This window comes from Alosa pseudoharengus, unplaced genomic scaffold (assembly GCF_046254945.1).
Source record: "Alosa pseudoharengus isolate Yale_2024_CS ecotype anadromous, Long Island Sound unplaced genomic scaffold, YU_APseudo_1.1 YU_APseudo_1.1_scf_24, whole genome shotgun sequence".
Classification (NCBI taxonomy): domain Eukaryota; kingdom Metazoa; phylum Chordata; class Actinopteri; order Clupeiformes; family Clupeidae; genus Alosa; species Alosa pseudoharengus.
Genome location: NW_027468689.1, coordinates 1,594,952 through 1,616,690, shown reverse-complemented (window position 1 = coordinate 1,616,690; position 21,739 = coordinate 1,594,952). Strand labels below are relative to the sequence as shown.

General features: G+C 42.5%; 1 protein-coding gene across 1 annotated transcript; it reads right to left on the bottom strand.

Moving 5' to 3' along the window:
• Positions 1–5,890: 5,890 nt before the first annotated feature.
• LOC143142092 (histidine ammonia-lyase-like) lies at positions 5,891–21,372 on the bottom strand. Its single transcript, XM_076302774.1, has 21 exons — positions 21,291–21,372; positions 19,366–19,574; positions 19,080–19,128; positions 18,954–18,984; positions 18,690–18,764; positions 18,455–18,527; positions 12,690–12,756; positions 12,514–12,551; positions 12,170–12,295; positions 11,785–11,924; positions 11,249–11,296; positions 10,589–10,736; positions 10,144–10,239; positions 9,629–9,681; positions 9,335–9,415; positions 8,626–8,691; positions 8,033–8,198; positions 7,739–7,873; positions 7,477–7,585; positions 7,058–7,127; positions 5,891–6,313 (listed from the first exon to the last, which is right to left on the bottom strand). Exons 1-21 carry the CDS (start codon positions 21,329–21,331, stop codon positions 6,257–6,259), a joined length of 1,878 nt encoding a protein of 625 aa, XP_076158889.1. The 5' UTR covers positions 21,332–21,372; the 3' UTR covers positions 5,891–6,256.
• Positions 21,373–21,739: the final 367 nt, after the last annotated feature.

Genomic DNA, 21,739 nt, shown 5'->3' with positions numbered 1-21,739 from the left:
CTGTTCCTAGATACACTGAACTGATTAAGTTTGGGAGAAAAGAGATAAAAAGCCCGCCTACACTGAAAACTGATTGGTTGATTTAGCAAAACAGGCCCTTCAGGATGCTCTCTGTCTTGGATGCGCTCAGGCACACACGCACCACCCCTCTCTCTCTCCCCTGTCATGTGCCCGCTACACTCAGATGCACTCGCGATTTGAAGTCTAGGTCTCGCGTGCGCGCTCTTGATTGCTCGCTCTAGATTCCGGGAGATTTTATCTAATTTGCGGGCATCAGGAAGCCGCTGTTAATATGCGGGAGACTCCCGGAACTTCCGGGAGACTTGGGATGTCTGCATTAATTATATAGTAAGTGTACCCTGTAGCCTCGTTTTGGTTTAAACAATGGAGGCTGTTTAAACCAACTTAAAGGGACACCAGGCAACGTTTTCGTGTTAATTAATAATCTTCGTAAGTCGGTATATGGTTAAATGACTCATTACGGGGCGAATGAAGGCTCTCTCGCCCGCCCCTACTGCCTGTAGAAAGAATATCCCACTTGCAAGTTCGGTGTATCCTACCCGCTGACCGAAGCAGGATCAGTTTACAGCACAGAGGCAGGCTAACGAAACGCTTGAGATTGTTGCAAACGTGTGTATAATGGCAGAGCCGGCGAAGAAGCAGCAAAATCCTTGACGGAAGACACAAAGAAAGGAAAAGAGCTTCAGACTGAGCGAGGGGGAGTTTCGTAGAGAAAAAGCATCAGGCTTGCCTGGTGTCCCTTTAATATTATGCATATCATTGTTAATATTGTGCTATAAATGTGGCACAAACAATGCTAGAGTTTGTTTAAATCAGCCATAGTTTATTTGAATGGAGCTGGCAAAAAGGTCATTATGTAGACTCAATGCCCTTAAAGTGACAGTGCACCATTTATACTAGTACTAGTAGTATTCTAATAGTAGTATTTTGTCTTAAATATTTTAAACAAAAATACTTTTTTTTGAAGGGGGAGGGCACCCAAATGGCCAGCATCGGCACTGGCTCCATGACCCACCTGATGACCCACCTGATGACCCAAATAGATGACCCACCTGATGACCCAAATAGATGACTCACCTGATGACCCACCTGATGACCCAAATAGATGACCCACCTGATGACCAACCTGATGACCCAAATAGATGACCCACCTGATGACCCACCTGATGACCCAAATAGATGACCCACCTGATGACCTACCTGATGACCCAAATAGATGACCCACCTGATGACCCACCTGATGACCCAAATAGATGACAAGTTCACATTTTGGGAGGATGACCAACAGCCCTACAGTTTCCAACGAGTTGAACAGCTGACCAATATGTACCATGTGGTCAGGCTACAAGAAATTATATGCTACCACATCATCAATGAAGGTAACTACATTTTCCAGAAGTGACGTGACTTCATTGATCTTTGGAATGTAGCTGGTGTATTCTTCATGCCATAAGGAAGGATGACCATGTAGCCATGAGGGCCATGTGACAAAGGCAGATGCATCTTGGGCATGATCAGACAAGGAAACTTGCCAGTACCCTTTAAGATCTGACATTGATTAACAAAGGCAGATGCATCTTGGGCATGATCAAGTAAACTTGCCAGTACCCTTTAAGATCTGACATTGATTAACTCATTGAGTGCCAAAAATGTAATATTATGTTTTTCCTTCCCATGCGTTGAGTGCCAAAAATGTAATATTACGTTTTTAGCTTTTTTTCTTAAATTACGAAACTAGACACTCTAACACACCTTATATGTGATTTTGGGAACTGTGATTAATGGAAATTAAATATATGACGATCGAAAACTCATGAAAATGTACAATCTGGACATTTTATCTGGACATTTTATCATAACTCGGTTGCCGCTTTGGGTCGAATCAGTGACGCATGCACGTCAGGTCAAAACCAGGCCATTTTTGTGGGTCTATCGCTAGGTGGCAGTCTCGCCAGGTCTCGCTGATAACTTCCCGGAAAGTTTACACAAGTAAGTAACAGGCAACACTTCATATTTCATGAAAGACGTTATATCTCCATTTCTAGAAAAAAAAAACAGCGATTTTGATGAAAACTAGCCACTGTTTAGCTTGGGATTTCTCAGGAACAGAGGCATGTAGAAATACACGGTTTGCACCCACCGAGAGCTTAAAGTCTCACCTTTTAAACGAGCCATTGTATGTGTTCATAGCTATAACACAGAATATGCTGTGGCTGTACAAAAATAATCAACAATGGTCTAGATTGCTGGCACTCTAGGACAAAGCTCCCGAAAACAGCTTGGCATTCAATGAGTTAACAAAGGCAGATGCATCTTGGGCATGATCAGACAAGGAAAACTTTAAGATCTGACATTGATTAACACATTGCGCTTTCTATCCAGACTATGCAATCCTCTAAGGGTGGAATAGGGAAGACATCTGTAATCTCTGACTTCACATTCCCGAAGTCTATACTAAAACGAGTAGATCCATCAAACTATTTAACAAGTTAATGGTAAGCTCACTCATTTTAAACTGGCTCCACAGCACCAATCTCAATATGCTAACTCCTCCCTCATTAGAGGCAGCTTCTCTGGATGGACTCTATAAGGATGTTGCTTGATCTGGAACACATCCCTAGTCTCAACACCATGCACAGTCAATGAAGTCCATGGCCTGGCATATCATGAAACAGTGCTTTCATCTCAAAGATTTCATATCAGCCGTCTAAAGGTGTAGCATATTATGAAGAGCTTTGAAATCATCAGAATTCTTTATGTCAACACTGGCTGGTCATGATAGTTCTTCAGTAAGTTCACTCGATGGAGCGATCGAGTGGGAAGCTCACAACATAATTGGTCTCCCCAACTCTTTTCACTTGAGTATAGAAACACACAACCTGGTGCCAAGCCCCTCATCTTTCATAGGCATCAACACCAGCACTTTGTCACCCAATGCAAAGGACCACACGACTGCCTTGCTGTCAAACTGCTTCTTCATTTGTTCTTTGTCCTTTGTCAGGTGTATGAGCCACCGTACAAGCTGACTGAAACCATGCAGTCCTTACAACCTGCCAGATTCTGCTGAAGATTCCCCTCACCCATAGGCTCCCGAAAACTCTCCTTCATAATGCTAGAGGTCCCCTAACTCTCCTTCATAATCCTAGAGGTCCCCTAACTCTCCTTCATAATCCTAGAGGTCCCCTAACTTCATGGCAATAAACCAACTCAAAAGGGCGAAAACCTGTGGAATCATTAACTGAATCACAAATGGCAAATAAAAGGAAAGACACAGTAGTGTCCCATGGTTTTAATCTGATGACATCTCTCTATTGCCCTTTGTGACAGTGGATGGTAGGCCAATGACATAAGCTGCTTGATGCCAAGCTCACTCACAACTTGTTGGAAAAGCCCAGAAGTTAAATTTAAGCCACGGTCGGACTGCACTTTCCATGGTAGTCCAACCAGACATAAAAACTGGAGCAGGACCTCCACAATAATTTCAGCTCGGATGTTCCTTCATGGCACAGCCTCAGGAAAACGAGTCATAATGTCCATGATGTTTAACAAATATTTATTTTTCTTTCAACTACAGGAACTAGGTGTAATGGAGCCACTGGGATGGTCTGATTTGGCTTCTCAACCACCTGACAGGTGTGCGGTGATGTGATGTCATTGGAAGTTATGATTTTAGTGCACTCAAAGTGCCTGACCGGAAAATGTCTCTCAGACCACTTTACTTCCTCTACTCTGGTAAAACATGACAATCATAGAAACGTTCTTTACAAATAAGTGAAGTTGCTGTTTCTTTCCCCCAGAAAGGTGTTGTAATGTATTACAAGGGTGTTGTAATGTATTACAAGACGCAAGTTAAATACATCACCATGAAGCTTAGGTCAATACAAATTCTGCTCCTTCCTTATACCCAAGTGACCTGACATGAGAGTTTCATGCACCAGTCTTAGCACCTCCCCCCAAAAGCATGCTGGCAGCACCACTTGAGATACCATACACCAGTCATCAGTGGCTGAAGGTTTCTCATCTCTGTCAATACCCCTTTATCAGTGTGAAATCCCACGGCCATGTTCTTACTCTCCTCATACTGGACCTAGCTGCCATTTCTATGCTCTCTTATCAACTCATCCTGACTAAGATATAATTAGAAGAATATAGAATAACCCAACAGCTTGCCTAGCTGGGTCTCTCCTAGACTGATATAATTAGAAGAATATAGAATAACCCAACAGCTTGCCTAGCTGGGTCTCTCCTAGACTGATATAATTAGAAGAATATAGAATAACCCAACAGCTTGCCTAGCTGGGTCTCTCCTAAACAGATTCTACAACATGCAGGGTCTGCCTTTTGCATTTCACTACACATGCACAGTGATGTTTTTAAAGATGTGGAATTTAATCACCTCTTTGAGCAACACTGATTGGGCTGCCCCAGGATGTCTTAGGATGCTCACTGGAGCCTTCTGTTCTCCCAAAGACAGAGTACCTACTCACATGAAGCTCTAACGCTTCTCCACCACAGTCTTTCTTCCCTACACTGGCCTGTCTTCTGCCACTGATTCCTTTTGAGCAGGTCTCATAAGTCGGCCATAACGGGAGCATTTCTGAACTCTTTTACCCCTTTGTCGTTAATATGGACTTCTACGTCCTTTCCCATCTGTGTTTGCTCGTTTGTGTGGACGGAATTATTTTAAAATAAGGAGGAAAAATACAGTAGCATCAAATACAAAACCACACACTTCAAATTAAATTGTTACATTTTTAATAACACAGGTGTTGTAAATACAGCTTATTCAACTATAAGGCTTTGCTACCATTGTTAAAAGGTAAAAAAAGAACTTCACCAAGAACTTCCAAGTGTGAGCAGTACTTGCATTTGGAAAGCACCCCTTACTGATGAAACAGCATTATGGGCTGTATTTTCGGTCACCAGCGCATGGCGTAAAGTTCGTTATTCACCGGCGCGAAGTTGAATTCGTTATTTTGCACGTTTATTTTTTAAGCATTGCGCCCAGGGGTGTGGCAATTAATAACCTAGGGAGGGACCTGGCGCATTATCTAAAAATCGCTATCATACACCACCTAAACCTGGTCAGACGTCAATGGCGAGTTGTTCATATGCTATTTTAAGAGCGCATGTCAACAGTCATATTGGCAGGTGCACGCACCATCCTTCTATCATTCATGAACGCACACCAGCGCACGTCCATGCAAAGCATTACAAATTGCACGATTACAATGGGAAACATAATTAGAATAAAGATATTACGAAATACTGTACATCTCATGATGAGTAGTTATTCACCATCATTTGCAAATTGGTAATGACGGTTAAAAGTGATTAGGGGAGAGGCGAGAGACACGTATGGAGCACAGCTGAAGACGCACTGTCACGAGATATAAGCAACTACTCTGCAGGATAAATGTTGTTTTATTCAGTCATTTGAGCAACATTAGGGTAAGTGTTGCTTTTTCCAGCCTATGTTTTCGATGGTAACCCATTGTCAGTCAATAGTGAAAGCAACTGCATATAACTGTCTTGTCGTTGACTGACTCCTTGGTGAAGTTAGTTTCACTTTGCCAATGAGTTCAAATAATAGACGAGTGCAAATGCATGAAGGCTATGCTAGGTTTTAGTAAAGCATGGTTTAAGAATGACTATTCCATACGGTCTCGCAAGCAGCCTCCTTCAAATGCGCCATTGAATGCCAAAATACCGATGCATTTATTTGACATATCGCGCATTGCGCCGTTAAAGGGAATGACAGATGTCATTCTCATTGGTTTAAAATGATGTTACGCCCCAAACACACCCATATGACTGATTAAAAGACCTAGGAACACCTTGTTACGCCATGCGCTCCACTTTTGAGAACGAAACCCCTCCCAATGTGAACTGGACATCCTACTAAATTTGAATAGACTTTTGACGAGTGACGATGCACTTTAGAATGTCATGATAGGGCCCTATGTCTACCAGGTATTATAAAGTTTGTGCTTTTATATCACAAAATAATAAACTTGGAATCAATACAGACCATGCCATAAAATTGCTAATCATTTTGAAAATTATTTAGACGTTTTTACAAGAAGGCTTTAGATGATTCACACTTAGTCATTTGTCTATCTAGGACAAACATTTTTAAAAAAATCAGTCGATGCCTGAATGTATAAACCGGACTTGGCAGTCAGCATCCACACTCTCTAACGACCTTCCTTCTGCAAGTCAGCATCCACACTCTCTAACGACCTTCCTTCTGCAAGTACTTCTCCATGTAAGGTCTCACAGCTGCCCACACCTGCAAAGTTCAGAGGTCACCACAGGTCAGACATAGGTTCAGAGGTCAAAATTATAGTGATAGCCTTGGGGGCAAGCTCTCTACATCAAAGTAAATTGCTACAGTACTTTAAGCTACTGACTCAGACTCGGGTTCAAAATACTACACTTCTGTGATACTATGTCCCTACAGACAAGCCAAAGTTATTTTGTACTTGAAAGGGTATAAAAATGACTATTTGTGCAGTCAGTGACTCTGTGAGTGTGTAGCTCTGTGCAAGTTTGTGTATTTAAAAGTGTGGAGGAAAAGAGAAAGAGAGATCTACATCGCACCATAGAGAAGTGCGGCTGTTTCTAACCAGTCTTGAGTAGGTAGAGACGAGACCTACATTGCACCATAGAGAAGTGCGGCTGTTTCTAACCAGTCTTGAGTAGGTAGAGACAAGATCTACATTGAACCATAGAGTAGGTAGAGACGAGATCTACATTGAACCATAGAGTAGGTAGAGACGAGATCTACATTGCACCATAGAGAAGTGCGGCTGTTTCTAACCAGTCTTGAGTAGGTAGAGATGAGATCTGCATTGCACCATAGAGTAGGTAGAGACGAGATCTGCATTGCTCCATAGAGTAGGTAGAGACGAGATCTGCATTGCTCCATAGAGTAGTGCAGCTGACAGTGGAGGTCTGCGTGAGTTTAGGGTGAGAGAGACTGCTCACCTATATGGAGGGTCAACCCCAAGACAGAGAGAGAGAGACTGCTCACCTTTTCCTCCAGCAGCAGCTTGTGTGCGGCCTCGATGTCAGGGCTCATGACACGATCCTTGTCCCAAGGCCTGATGGGAAAACAGATCTCTTTAGTGGCTCTGTTGCTCTTACAGAGTTCAGCTACTCTTTGAGGTTGTGTTCTCTCTTACCTGACCACAGAGCTACACTTTAAAGTGACCCTTTTACTCTTAAAGGTGCTGTTGTGTTCTCTCTTACCTGACCACAGAGTTACACTTTAAAGTGACCCTTTTACTCTTAAAGGTGTTGTTGTGTTCTCTCTTACCTGACCACAGAGTTACACTTTAAAGTGACCCTTTTACTCTTAAAGGTGCTGTTGTGTTCTCTCTTACATGACCACAGAGTTACACTTTAAAGTGACCCTTTTACTCTTAAAGGTGCTGTTGTGTTCTCTCTTACCTGACCACAGAGCGGACCAGCTTGCGCACCTCCTCCAAGGGGGGTGTGGTCTTCAGAGGGAGGCGGAACTCCAGGGCCTGACAGGCAGCTAACAGCTCAATGGCCAACACTGAGACAGAATGTAGCAGCATTGTCATACACTGGTTGTGATGGTAAACACATGATCAAAATAAACATCACTCAGAAGACTAAAGATTATGGTGACTTTTCTCTCTCTCTCTCTCTCTGTCTCTCTCTCTCTCTTTGTCCAGGGGGGTCTTACCCTGCTCCACGTGCTCCACCACCCTGAGGGCCTTGCGTGCGGCCCACCCCCCCATGGAGACGTGGTCCTCAGTAGCCGCACTGGTGGACAGAGAGTCCACTGAGGCGGGATGACACAGCCCCTTATTCTCGGACACTGAAACACACACACACACACACACACACACACACCAGTATGTCAGTAACACACGCTTCACATATTTACAGGTTGTATTGTATCTTCACATACACACTCACACACACACACACACACACACTCACACTCAGACACACACACACACAGACACACACACACCTAGAGCTGCGGCGGTACAGTGCGCGATCATGAATCCAGAGTTGAGGCCGCCCTCGTTAACCAGGAATGCAGGCAGCTCACTGAGGGAGGGGTTGCACAGTCTCTCAATGCGTCGCTCACTGATGCAGGCCAACTCATGCACACCTATAGCCAGGTAATCCAGGGCCTGCGTGTGTGTGTGTGTGTGTGTGCAGGTGTGTTGAGAGTAAAGGAAGAGAAGGGTAAAAATGGTGCTATCTAATCTAATCTAATCTAATCTAATTTTGTTTCATTTCTGTGTGATAGTATATGATAGGCCAAAAGCAACACTTACCCCACTAATGTTCGAATGACTGAATAAAAATCCTGATATTTATTTATCTATTTTTTTGTTTCATTTCTGTGTGTGATAGTATATTATAGGCCAGTTTTCCATGCACAGGTTAAGCATAGTCCTACACCAAAGTCTTTCTTTTGAAGAAAAAAGTCTTTCAGTGCAGTGGAGATTTTCATTGATGTTTTCTGTTAAAAACTAAAATACTATGCTACAAGAAACTGACCCTTCATGTTTATGTATGTGACAGGGTAAAGTATGTGCATGTGGATTTGCGTACCTTTGCTGGGTATTCCCCATGGAAGTTTCCTCCAGAAATAGTGATTCCCCTCTCAGCAAACACCAGCTGTAGGAATTATCAGTTTATCAATCAGGTCAAATGTATCATTCAGTGATAGATATGTGCCTATAGGAAGTATATGCACACTCTAGACATAATTATACATTTTATTAAACAGATATATTGTACGTGGCTGGGGTATTTGAAGAAACAATATCAGGTGGGGGTATTAAATAATGGATAGATGCAAAGTATTAGGTGTGGGTGGATGCAGTTTTAGATTATGTGTAGATATAACAGCCTCATCTGTAGTATTTGATAAAGTGTGGCTGTAATGGGACTACATGGTGTAATGCAGGCTGTAATGGGAGCACATGGTGTAGTGCAGGCTGTAATGGGACCACATGGTGTAGTGCAGGCTGTAATGGGACCACATGGTGTAATGCAGGCTGTAATGGGACCACATGGTGTAATGCAGGCTGTAATGGGACCACATGGTGTAATGCAGGCTGTAATGGGACTACATGGTGTAATGCAGGCTGTAATAGGACCACATGGTGTAGTGCAGGCTGTAATGGGACTACATGGTGTAGTGCAGGCTGTAATGGGACTACATGGTGTAGTGCAGGCTGTAATGGGAGCACATGGTGTAGTGCAGGCTGTAATGGGACCACATGGTGCACATTGATGAGGACATGAGTGGGCATACCGGGTTGTCTGTAGCACTGTTGAGCTCAGTGGTCAGGATCTTCTTCACGAAGGCAATGGTGTCATTTGCAATCCCATGCACCTGTGAGAGATGTACCGAGACAACAGTAAGGTGAGTGTGTTTTGTGTGTGTGTGTGTGTTTGTGTGTGTGTGTGTGTGTGTGTGTGTTAGAGAGTGAGTGAAGGCAATGGTGTCATTTGCAATACCATGCACCTGTGAGAGATGTACCGAGACTACAGTAGTGTGAGTGTGTTTTGTGTGTGTGTGTGTGTGTGTGTGTGTGTGTGTCCACACCTGGGGACAGCAACGCAGTGTGTACGCGTCCTGAACACGATCATATGAACCTCCTGCAGGAGACATATTAAACAGATGTTTACATGCACACATACAGTACGCACCTCTACGATGCAAAAGGCATCCAGAAAGCCCTCAGCATTGTGAAGGACCCCACTGACCCTATCAACATATATATTTACTGTATATGTATGTGTACAGTTTATTTCTGTAAGTCCTAATTGCTGTACTGTATTTTATTCCGCAACTACTTGGCTTATACCTTTCTCCCTGGACACAGAGCATGTGGATTTGTCGACTGACAAGGTCATATTTCACAATTTCAAGCGTATGAGTGTGTGTGTGTGTGTGTGAGAGAGAGAGAGACTCACCTGTGATCTCAGAAGGGTGAAGGGCCTGTGTGTGTTTGTGTGTGTGTGTGTGAGAGAGAGAGAGAGAGAGACTCACCTGTGATCTCAGAAGGGTGAAGGGCCTGTGTGTGTGTGTGTGTGTGTGTGAGAGAGAGAGAGACTCACCTGTGATCTCAGAAGTGTGAACGGATGAGGGTAGTACAGAACGCATACGGAAGGCCACCTCCATCTGACCGGGCTGAGGCTTCGCAGCGTGGAGATCTGAGAATGAACAGGGAACATGTTACACACACACACACACATGTACATACAGTACACACACATACACACACACACACATACACATACAAAGAAGACACAACATATAGATGTCACACACACACACATACACACACACACACACATACACATACACACAAACACATACACATACAAAGAAGACACAACATATAGATGTCACAAATGCAGACAAAAAAGCATATAGACACAAAGATGGCCAATCAGTGCATACCCTTGTCATAGGCTTTGTTGGTCCCTTTGAGCGACTCCAGGGTGAGGGCAGCCACAATGTTACACACACACACACACACACACACACATCAGTGCGTACCCTTGTCAAAAGCTTTGTTGGTCCCTTTGAGCGCCTCCAGGGTGAGGGCAGCCACAATGTCAGCTTGGCGTGCGATGGCCTGTGCTCTCTCCAACGCCTCCGAACCCAGAGATGAGATCATCTGAGTCCCGTTGATCAGAGCTAAACCCTGAAGGGACAAGACGAGAGAGAGAATGGAAGAGAGGGAGAGCAACAAGGCACATCTAAAACATTTCAATACAGCTAAAACATTTCAATACATCTAAAACATTTCAATACATCTAAAACATTTCAATACAGCTAAAACATTTCAATACAGCTAAAACATTTCATAAAACATTTCAATACATCTAAAACATTTCAATACATTTAAAACATTTAAATACAGCTAAAACATTTCATAAAACATTTCAATACATCTAAAACATTTCAATACAGCTGGGTGGGCAATGCAAACTCATGACTTCATGACAGTTCTAAACTTATAAGCTGCCGTGTTTATACTCCACAAACTGATACTGTGACTACAGTTGCCATCACTACCCTTATAGATGCTGATACTGTGAATTCTCGAATGAGAATGATATAAAAAAACATTTCAGTGTATAAGCAGACAGCTGCTCGTCACACCAAGTTTCAGTGTATAAGCAGACAGCTGTTCGTCACACCAAGTTTCGTTACCTCTTTGGGTTTCAGGATGATGGGTGTTAGTCCGTGGCCTAGCAGCACCTGTGTGTGGAGACAACATGTGCAGTCATGTTACCTACGTATGAGTGTGTGTGGAGACAACATGTGCAGTCATGTTACCTATGAGTGTGTGTGGAGACAACATGTGCAGTCATGTTACCTATGAGTGTGTGTGTCCCACATGTTACATCACATGGTCTTGAGTGTTTCTTTGCAGTAAGAATAGTATTCTGTGTCGTAATCTGTTTTTTACAGTGTTAATGCAGAAATGCACAGTGTGAGAGATGGAGGGATGGAGGGAGGGAAAGAGAGAGAGTGAGGGATGGAGGGAGAGAGAGAGAGAGGGATGGAGGGAGAGAGAGAGAGAGGGATGGAGTGTGAGGGAGAGAGAGAGAGAGGGATGGAGGGAGAGAGAGAGTGAGGGATGGATGGAGGGAGAGAGAGAGAGAGAGAGGGATGGAGTGTGAGCGAGAGAGAGAGAGAGAGGGAGGGAGAGAGAGAGAGAGGGATGGAGTGTGAGGGGTACCCACAGCTTTGGCGTCGGCCCAGCCGCTCTGTGGAGACCACATGAGTCCTTCTCCCATCAGCCCCAGCGTTAGGTGGGCAAGAGGAGCCAGATCCCCACACGCCCCCACTGTACCCTTCTCAGGTACCCAGGACAGGCACGACGCTACACACATGTACGCACACACACACACACGCACATACACACACCACACACACACGCACACACACACGCACGCACGCACGCAAATACACACACGCACGCACGCACGCACACACGCACACACACACATGCACACACACACACACACACACACACACAAAGATACATACATTCATTTTGAAATTTTGATATCAAATACACTTATGTGAATGCTGCTTGATTTACGGATAAACAGGTTGAGACCTCACCATTGAAGGCAGCTACAATGCCCTGAAGAGTTTCCATGGAAACGCCACTGTAGCCTTTGGCCAGTACGTTGATTCTGAGAGCGAGGAGCATGCGAGTCCTTTCAGGAGTCAGAGGGGCACCAACACCTGTAGACGCACACACACACACACACACAGAGAGAGAGAGAGAGAGAGAGATGTACACACACACACACACACACACACACACATGCATCTTTATGCTGATCTTGAAGAGTGTTATAGAACAGAAAGGATAAATTTATCTTTAAGAGTATTATAGAACAGAAAGGATAAATTGATCTTGAAGAGTATTATAGAACAGAAAGGATAAATTGATGAGTTACCAGCACTGTGAGACCGGACCAGGTTATCCTGAAGTTCCCTGAAAAATCACACGCGCACACACACACACACACACACACACAGATGGAAAAGTCGCAAAGGTAATCATTAGAAATGGTAAATTAGAAACAAAATGGCTTTTCACTCCAATACAAATGATTGTTTGATACAAACTTACTTCAGTTGATCGCTTGAGACCGTAGTTTGAGCAAACTTCCCAAAGCCTGTGCTGATTCCGTATACAACTACAAGGAAACAAACACAGCACAACACAGATCATGCACCCGCTCCAGTGACAGCCACTACACCATGTGATTGCGTTTCCTAAGGTTTGTGTCAGACACTGAGGGTCATTTTGGTGATCACAGTGGCGAAAAGCTTAAATACATTTAGGGGTGAGTCCAGGCCACATTCGTGGTGGTTTTGTTATCAAACGTCGGGCGCACTGTTCAAAAGGGTTATTCTTCTGTTTCTTAATCAGTCATGGGTAGGGTTGGGCACCGAAACACGGTTCTAATATGGCACCGGTGCCGACACAAACGGTAGTAACTGCATCGAATAACAACGTGGATTTCGGTGCCTCATTTCGGTGCTTAAATAGCGTTTAAAAAAAAAATATATATATATATATATATATTGTAGCGTCGGCGCATAAAGACTGTGTTAGCGTTCTCCAGCGAAAGGCATGCTGGGACACGAGGGTGAACAATCGGGGGGTTTATGTCGTTATTCCCCTAAGTTAGAAGTGTAAAGTTGGTGTTTTTATCGTAACCTGTTTCCCTTTTTAGTTATCCCTCATGTGTGTTCCTTTTCGTGTGGGGGGCTGGACCTCCCCTGTTGGTGTAGTATGTGTGTTTCCTTGACCTGCCCTGTGTGTATTGTAATCTGTGTTGGAGTCCCTGCCCTCGATCGTGAGCCAATAAAGCTGCCATTGAACAACGTTGGTGTCGTGTGCATTAAACGTTACAATATATACGAGGCATCACTGCATGTCATGCGCCATCTCTAACGTCTTGCTCTGATAGCAACACATCCAGATACAGTTAGCTAACACAGGGCCGTAGTCACCATAGACATTGAGGGGGACGTGTCCCCCCAAATATTCAAATATGACTAAAATGTCCCCCCCAATATACGGACATAGAAAAATAAAGAAAGAAAAAAGCGCTATACTAGGCCTACAGGAAACCAACACGCACCACCATCTGAAATGTAATCAAACGTAACTTACGCACAAATTAGTGACCTAGTGATGGTTCCAGAGTAGCCTACACCCCTGAGTGGTTTGTCCTGGTGGTTTTCCGTTTTTTCGTTAGTGGCGTGCGCTATTGAAAGCTTCCATTTACTGCACCTCACTGCGTGAGGTAGGGTTGTCAACAATTTCGCAAAAGCTATACCGGTACAATTTTCACAAAACTTGTTGGAAAGGTGTAGCACAGGCTAAGGAAATCCCATACATTTTTGGAGCCGATCAGACTCAAAGGGAACTTTGAAACATTTTCCATTGTAGCCTATTCTGGCAATGATAGCGAAAGTGAAACGTTTTATTTTAAATGATGCATTTGTGAAAGCCTGTGTCATTCATTTCTTTCACATGTCTTTCAACATAAATAATGCATTCATATGCTAGTAGTACTGCCAGAAATTGCCGTTTATAGGGCTCTTAGAAATGGTTGTTGCATCTTGCATATTATTTAGATGGCTGTAGTAGGCCTAGTGTTTCTACATGTTGGCACAAAACGTAATTTCTGTCAGAAGCCAGTCTATAATGCAGGGGGTAACATGAGGTGAGTCAGACAGAAGAGGGGCCTGTGTTAGTAGCCTATTCCTGAATCCTGTCCCTTTCAACGTTAAAACTGTGTGATTAGCCGCCAGCATAATAAAATCTAAATTAAAAGACAAACTCTTATGAGCCTAAACCTATGAGTCTAAGCCTTAGTTAAAAAAAATCTTCAGGTGTAAGTAATAAGTCAAAGAACCACATTCTGTGTAATAATATAGAGGTTAACAAAGATACTCTAGTTCAGCGGTTCCCAAACTTTCCCCCCCGCGTACCACCGCCTACATTCCGACTCGGCTCGCGTACCCCCACCATCCAACACATAAACCCCCCCCCCCCCCGCGTTGACAATATTTGTCCATTTCCCGGTTTTAGGTGCATTTGGTCATAGTAGCCTAACTACATCCACATACAATATCTTATAATAGGCCTACAGCAACGCCTGACAAGGATGTATTCGTTTGGACAACATTAGGCTATACAGCCTAGAAAGACTACCTTTAGTTTGTTAAATGTAAAGCCTAGCTTAATGTTACCTTTCTTGCCCATCTGAAATAACTCCTAGCTTTGCTCCTTCCCCCCTATCATTATGACCTGATTCGAAATTATGTATTTATTCATTAATTAATTACAAAAGATTTAAAATGTCCGCCATAGCCCTTTTCATCTCGCGTACCCCCTAGAAGCAGCTCGCGTACCACCGGGGGTACGCGTACCACAGTTTGGGAATCCCTGCTCTAGTTTGTCATTTCTTTTTAAGTATACATTTTGAAGACAAATGGAGTCATACCACAGGTCCAGGAATGGACTACTGAATGCGCTTACTGGGCCCAAGAGCTCAGGAGGTCCTGAAGCCCAAGCCTCTGTGTGAAGTTGCACCAGAAGTCATAATTTAAAGGGTCATTTAAAAAAAAAAAAAATCTTCCGAGGGAGAATGCCTCAGGACCCCTCTATCTGGAGGAGGGGTGGGGGGCATCTGTGCCCAGGGGTTCATAATCCATCCATGCCATGCCTATATCCGTCAAAAGTTTGGAATACTCTAACTGACTGACTTAACTAACGACTTGTTTGTGATTTTTAATAATACTTTTTGCATGGTAGGAAATTTATTGAAATTCTGTTTGGTGGTCCCACAGACCCCACCACAGATTTGGTCCCCCCCAATGTTCACATCATGACTACGGCCTTGAGCTAACATATGATAAACACTAAATGTTTAAACCAGAGGGGTGCACCACATAGGCGAGTGGACAGTGTTTGACAGCTTGTGTGAGCCCAAGTAGCTTCTACTTTAAAGCAACACCAAAGAGTTTTTTGTACCTTAAAATAATGTTTCCAAAATCGTTTCAGTGGTTCATCAACTCGTAACAGGGTGAACGGCACTTTCTGCATTCGCTTCGCGGCCCTCTATCGGCTATTACCGCACTATGTAAGTTTGCTGCATCGGGTAGCGGATCTGTAGTTCGATGGAATGAGACATGAGAAACTACAAATTTGACTGGCATCTGATGTCGCAATACATCGTACTTTCATAAAATCATGCAACTTATTCTACCTTGTCTGTGGACATTGTTATTTGCAAAGCCGGTGCTCGATAAACAAATAGTGCGTGCGACAGATGAAAAGTTCTTTGGTGTTGCTTTAAAGCTCCTGTCAAAATCTAGCAGTGGGCTTAACTACACACAAGCAAAAGGCTATGAAACAACGTCAACAGCTAGCCTATACATTACACAATATCCTTATAATGCGCTAACTGACATTTATTTGAAATGTTATCAGCAAAGTTGTAAGGTGAAAACTTTATTTCACGGTGTGTTAAACAACATAATGGCATGATATTAATCTTTCATGTGCATGAGGCCCATATAGCATCACAATGAATATGAAGATCATGTTAAAAGTTAGCTGGCAAAAACATAAATATGTAGGTTACATACTTGATGTCACTGAGCTGTCAAAGAGGCTACGAAACCATCTCCGTACGTTATCGCTAATTAAACTCAGCTGACTGGTGTTAGCGAATAGCCATAGTTGCTGTTAAAATACTAGGCTAGCACTGGGAATCTAAACACTTCAACACCGACATGTAGCCTAACATGTTCAAAACTACTGCGTGTTATGGGTTAAGACAAGAAATGTCTTGAAGCATTTGGGAACACACTGAATTAACTGGAAAATAGAGTCCCTGTTAGCTTAGCTTGCTTTCAAATGCCTTGTCCATGACCTGGCAGTTTTATGGCAAGCGGTTTTAACAATACCTTATGGCAAACCGCCTACACTGGGTAAACTTGAAAGCAGAGCTCACCATTGTGTGTGCATGCATGGCAAGCTGTTTTAACATTTAAATGTATTATTCGTAGGAGCAATGAGATATTGATAGTAAATTGAACATAACAGTTCAATTTCATGTTCAAAATTGTCTTATCAATAAAAAAAAAAGCAATTCATGCTTTAGACCATTTTAATTTAAAAAAAATTAAAAACAAAGTACCGGCACCGTTTTAAAAGTATTGATTTAGCACCGGTATCGGATAAAACCCAAACGATATCCAACCCTAGTCATGGGTGTGTTCTTCTGTTTCTTAATCAGTCATGGGTGTGTTTTGGGCGTAACATCCTTTCAACCAATGAGAGCGACATCTGTCATTCCCTTTAACAGCAAGCAGCGCAACTTGAAACAGCGCATCAGCGGCAGGGTGCAGGAGACATTTTCTAACCAAATTCTGGGACCAAATTGTGAGCAAAAAGCCAGATAGTGCAATGCAGCTATCGGACCACCACTTCTGGTCCACTGTCGACCATCATAATATTTTAAACTTGCCAAAATTGCCAGAATGCCAGATCTGCCCTCAGACCAGCTTGCTATGTAGGAGGTCTCAGCTTTTAAGCTTACACAATTCTAATGCAAAACTATGTCTTTGTTTAGGACTCCCTGCACGCTATTAGATAAGTATCCCATACTGTGATACCTTTACTGTCTATGAGGGGTTTATGCACCAAGGTAACTCAAGTAAATTAATTGTGTCTTGTAAATGATGTCTGAAATAAATGTTTTAGAACTTAAATGTGGTGTAAGAGCTACTCATCTTATTAGTGAAAACGAGTTGATAAGGAGTGGCTTGGGCTAGTTGAGTTGGTTATTAAACATAAATAATAGTGGTTTATTTGGTTATCAGTACGGCTGTTAGCTTATGAGAAGTTTTATTTAGCCTAGTGTATAGGCTATTATTTAGCGTGTAGGCCATTTTTTTGTTATCAAAAGTGAGGGGGACGATCACCGTCTCGTCAAAACTGTGGGTGTCATATCACCCATATCCTCTGCTTGCACATAAGACCGTATGGAACAGGGATTCCACTAAACGTTGCTTTACTGAAACCTGTTTGTGACGAGCAGAGTATAGCCTACATGCATCTGCACTCGTCTATTATTAGAACTCATAGGCAAAGTGAAACCAACTCCACCGTAGTCTCATAGTCAACGACAAACAGTTCTACACAGTTAATTACTTTCACTATTGACTGACAAGGGGTTAGGGTTACCAACGAAAACATAGCCTGAAAAAAGCAGGCTTTTCTTGGTCAGTGGCGTAATGAATTTTAGATGGTGGAAGATAGCGATTTTTGGATCATGCACCAGACCACACCTTCTGCCACACCCCAGGGCTTAATAGGTTTAATAAAAGTGGAGCGCATGGAGCCATATCCACCACTGACTGGGTGTAATTTAAGAATAAGCTAAGCTTTGGGTCACGTGTAATTTAAGAATAAGCTAAGCTTTGGGTCACGTGTAAATTAAGAATAAGCTAAGCTTTGGGTCACGTGTAATTTAAGAATAAGCTAAGCTTTGGGTCACGTGTAAATTAAGAATAAGCTAAGCTTTGGGTCACGTGTAAGTTAAGAATAAGCTAAGCTTTGGGTCACGTGTAAGTTAAGAATAAGCTACGCTTTGGGTCACGTGTAAGTTAAGAATAAGCTACGCTTTGGGTCACGTGTAAGTTAAGAATAAGCTAAGCTTTGGGTCACGTGTAAGTTAAGAATAAGCTAAGCTTTGGGTCACGTGTAAGTTAAGAATAAGCTAAGCGTTGGGTCACGTGTAAGTTAAGAATAAGCTAAGCTTTGGGTCACGCTTTGCACCAAGCGCCGGGTGAGAGTGTGCACCTCACCTCGGTTCTCTTTGACAATCAAGTCAATGACAGCCCTGGAGTCGCACACTTTCTTTTCAGCCTCTTCAGTAAGCTGCACACACACACACACACACACACAGAGAGAGAGAGAGAGAGAGAGAGAGAGAGAGAGAGAGAGAGAGAGAGTTTACTTTCAAGTACTGTGAAGTGAATGCATTCTCTATGTAGTCTGGACATCTGTCTCTGTGAAAGTAGCAGGTCAGCTGGTCTGTACCTTAATCTTTAAGAGGCCTTTTCCCAATCTGACCAGGTCTTCAGTGGTGAGGCTTTCTCCATCCAGAGCGATGTACTGCAAGACAGAAAGGAACATAACCCATATTAACCTGCAATTGCATAAACAAACCCTTGAATGGGTAAATGAATGATTGGAAAAGATTTGGCTAAGTGAAAAAAATAAACTAGAGAATAAATAATGAACAAATAAACTAGAGAATGAATTAATCAGTAAGAGAATGGATGAATGTATAACCCCACAAACCTGTGTTGGTTCCTTCCAGGTTGTCTGGGCACTATGTACAGTATTGGTTAAGGCAGAGTGCAAATCACTGGTACACACACAGAGCACAAACTAGACATAAAGCACTGAGCATGCTGAAAAGGATACGCAGAAAACAATGGAAGAGTTGGGTATGACCAGCAGTCTCCTTCCATCACTGCAAAATATGAAAGACCTTTCTGTGTTAATATAAGCACCCTGCTTCTTCTGGTGCAGAAAAATCATGCTAGGCCTATTTTTAATTCTGTTTTATCACATTGAATCTGATGCCTTACTGATTCGGACTGATTGATAAAATATGTATTCTTTTTTAGTCCAGTACAAGAATATTACATAACCTATTATGTACCAGATATCTCTGGAGACAGTTTGTTTTAGATATAAACATAAATACCGAGGTCGACGAAGTCGTTGTTGCGGAGCGCATTTTTGATTGGCTCGTCCAGATTCAGCGGGGCACCGTCACTGCACCGTCTCAGCTTGAACTTTCCCTGTGCGGCACCACGACGTGCGATGGCGTCTTGTCCCAGCTTGAGGAGGGATTCACCGCACATCAGCGCAACCCACTCACCTTTGACGTTTACACTGACTCGCAACATGATGCTAGTGAGAAAAGGAAAGACAGAGATATGAAATAGAAAATGCAAAACAGAACGTGAGAGGGTAAGTAAACATAGTACACTTCAGATGACAGTAATGTCAGAGGTGGGGTAAGAGAGAGCTTGGGTTTGTGGAGAACGTGAGGTGGGGTAAGAGAGAGCTTGGGTTTGTGGAGAACGTGAGGTGGGGTAAGAGAGAGCTTGGGTTTGTGGAGAACGTGAGGTGGGGTAAGAGAGAGCTTGGGTTTGTGGAGAACGTGTTGAAAGATGGTTTGAAGGATTTGGTGTGTACGGAAGTAATGGTGTTGAAAAAATAACAATCGGACTGTTCCGACTGTTCCCACGGTAGGCCTATATAATTGAAGTAGTTTTGTCTACATCGGACTAGTGTGACTATTTCAGTTTGAGAGGAGACATAGACACGCAGACTCAGATGGACGGACGAATGGAAGAACCTGATTACAATTGCCAAGTGCTACTATATTTCTCCCAGAAGGAGAGGATTGTCACCTGTCATTGAAACGACTTTGTTTAAAAAAAAAAGTCAACAAAGTCAAGACATTTCCCACGTTGCCATAACGCACATATACACTGACACGCCCATACGCACCACAAGACGTTGATAACAATTCATAACTTTGTAACAATAATATAATTTGTGGTTTAGATTTTCCATTCAAATTCATATCGATTGGGATAAGGAACAATCCAAAGTGCTCAGGAATTGCAGAAAATAATTGAAGGTTCTCTTTGGTGTAGGGAATAGCCTACAAACGTCATTTGAAAAAGGAGGAAATCCAAGTCACTCTTAGTATCCAAAAATGTATAAAAGCCTTTATTTTACATGGCTGTCACATTTAAAAACATAAACTGGTAAGCAACCCACCCGTAGCGGCGCAGATAGCCATCTTAAGGGTATATTACCCACTGTTGCATGTAGATTATTTTGAAGAAAATTGTAAGTGAAGATATGCGTCAACAAATTAAATTTAAATTGATGTCGCGGATATGGGCTACTTTTGGAGATGAATTCAAATATGTACATGTAATACTTATTTATGAATAATGTCTTGATATCTAAATATTTCCAAATTTTCAAATATTTATATAGATAGATAGATAGATAGATAGATACTTTATTGATCCCCAGGGGAAATTCAAGAATTTGCATGTTTTTGAAAGTAATATTTGTATAACTGCTAAACCAAGGAGAGAAGCATTGAATGCAGGAGTCCTATGTTATTATGTTCTGTGTATGTGGCATATGCACACATCAAAACGAGTCCTATGTTATTATGTTATGGCATATGCACACATCAAAACGAGTCCTATGTTATTATGTTATGTGTGTATGGCATATGCACACATCAAAACCCAAAAGCAGGCTGAATTGGGCCATTCCTGAGCATGAATGCCTAACTTGTGTTATGAAGTTCATAATGACACATTCAATTATAAAAGAATAATGGTCATATCCCTCATGATATACTAAATATATATTTGACACAAAGAAGGAAAAGGGAAAAGTCTGTTTAAGTTTGTTATGTACTAAGCAAATTGCACACAGAATAGAGAGCATCCGTTCAATCAAATAAACCAGACAAACTCACATTCAGGGGACAAATAGTGAAACAGCCTCAGCCAATCATAATTCCCCCTTTTTGACATATTTTAAGCAAAACACTAGATGACCTGTAATTAAATTCTTCAGAAGTATTACCTGAAAGATGTCTGTAGGCAACCTTGTACTGCAGAACACATGAAGTCATGATGTATCTGATTATAAGCCCTTTTATTCAGGCTTTTGCACACGGGCCTTGTGATTGGTCAGTGATCAGACCACCCACTAAAAGTGATGCTGTGTACGCAGGGTAGGGCAGCTAATGTCAAGTAGCACCATAGAGATGTGTCATGCTTTATATCCCTATGATTATTATTACTGCTCATTAAAATGAGGATTTTATGTGAAATCTTGTGTATTAAAATTCCAACACAATCTTATCAATCCCAAACAATCCAAAACAAATAGCACTGGCCCTGAAAAATACCAACATACGAGATGCGAAATAAATAAGAAAACTGGTTAGGCAAGTTTAGAATACCCGGTGGAATTTCAAACATTTCAATTGTAGTCAACGTCGGTGTCATAGGGGGCCAGGCCCGTCCAAA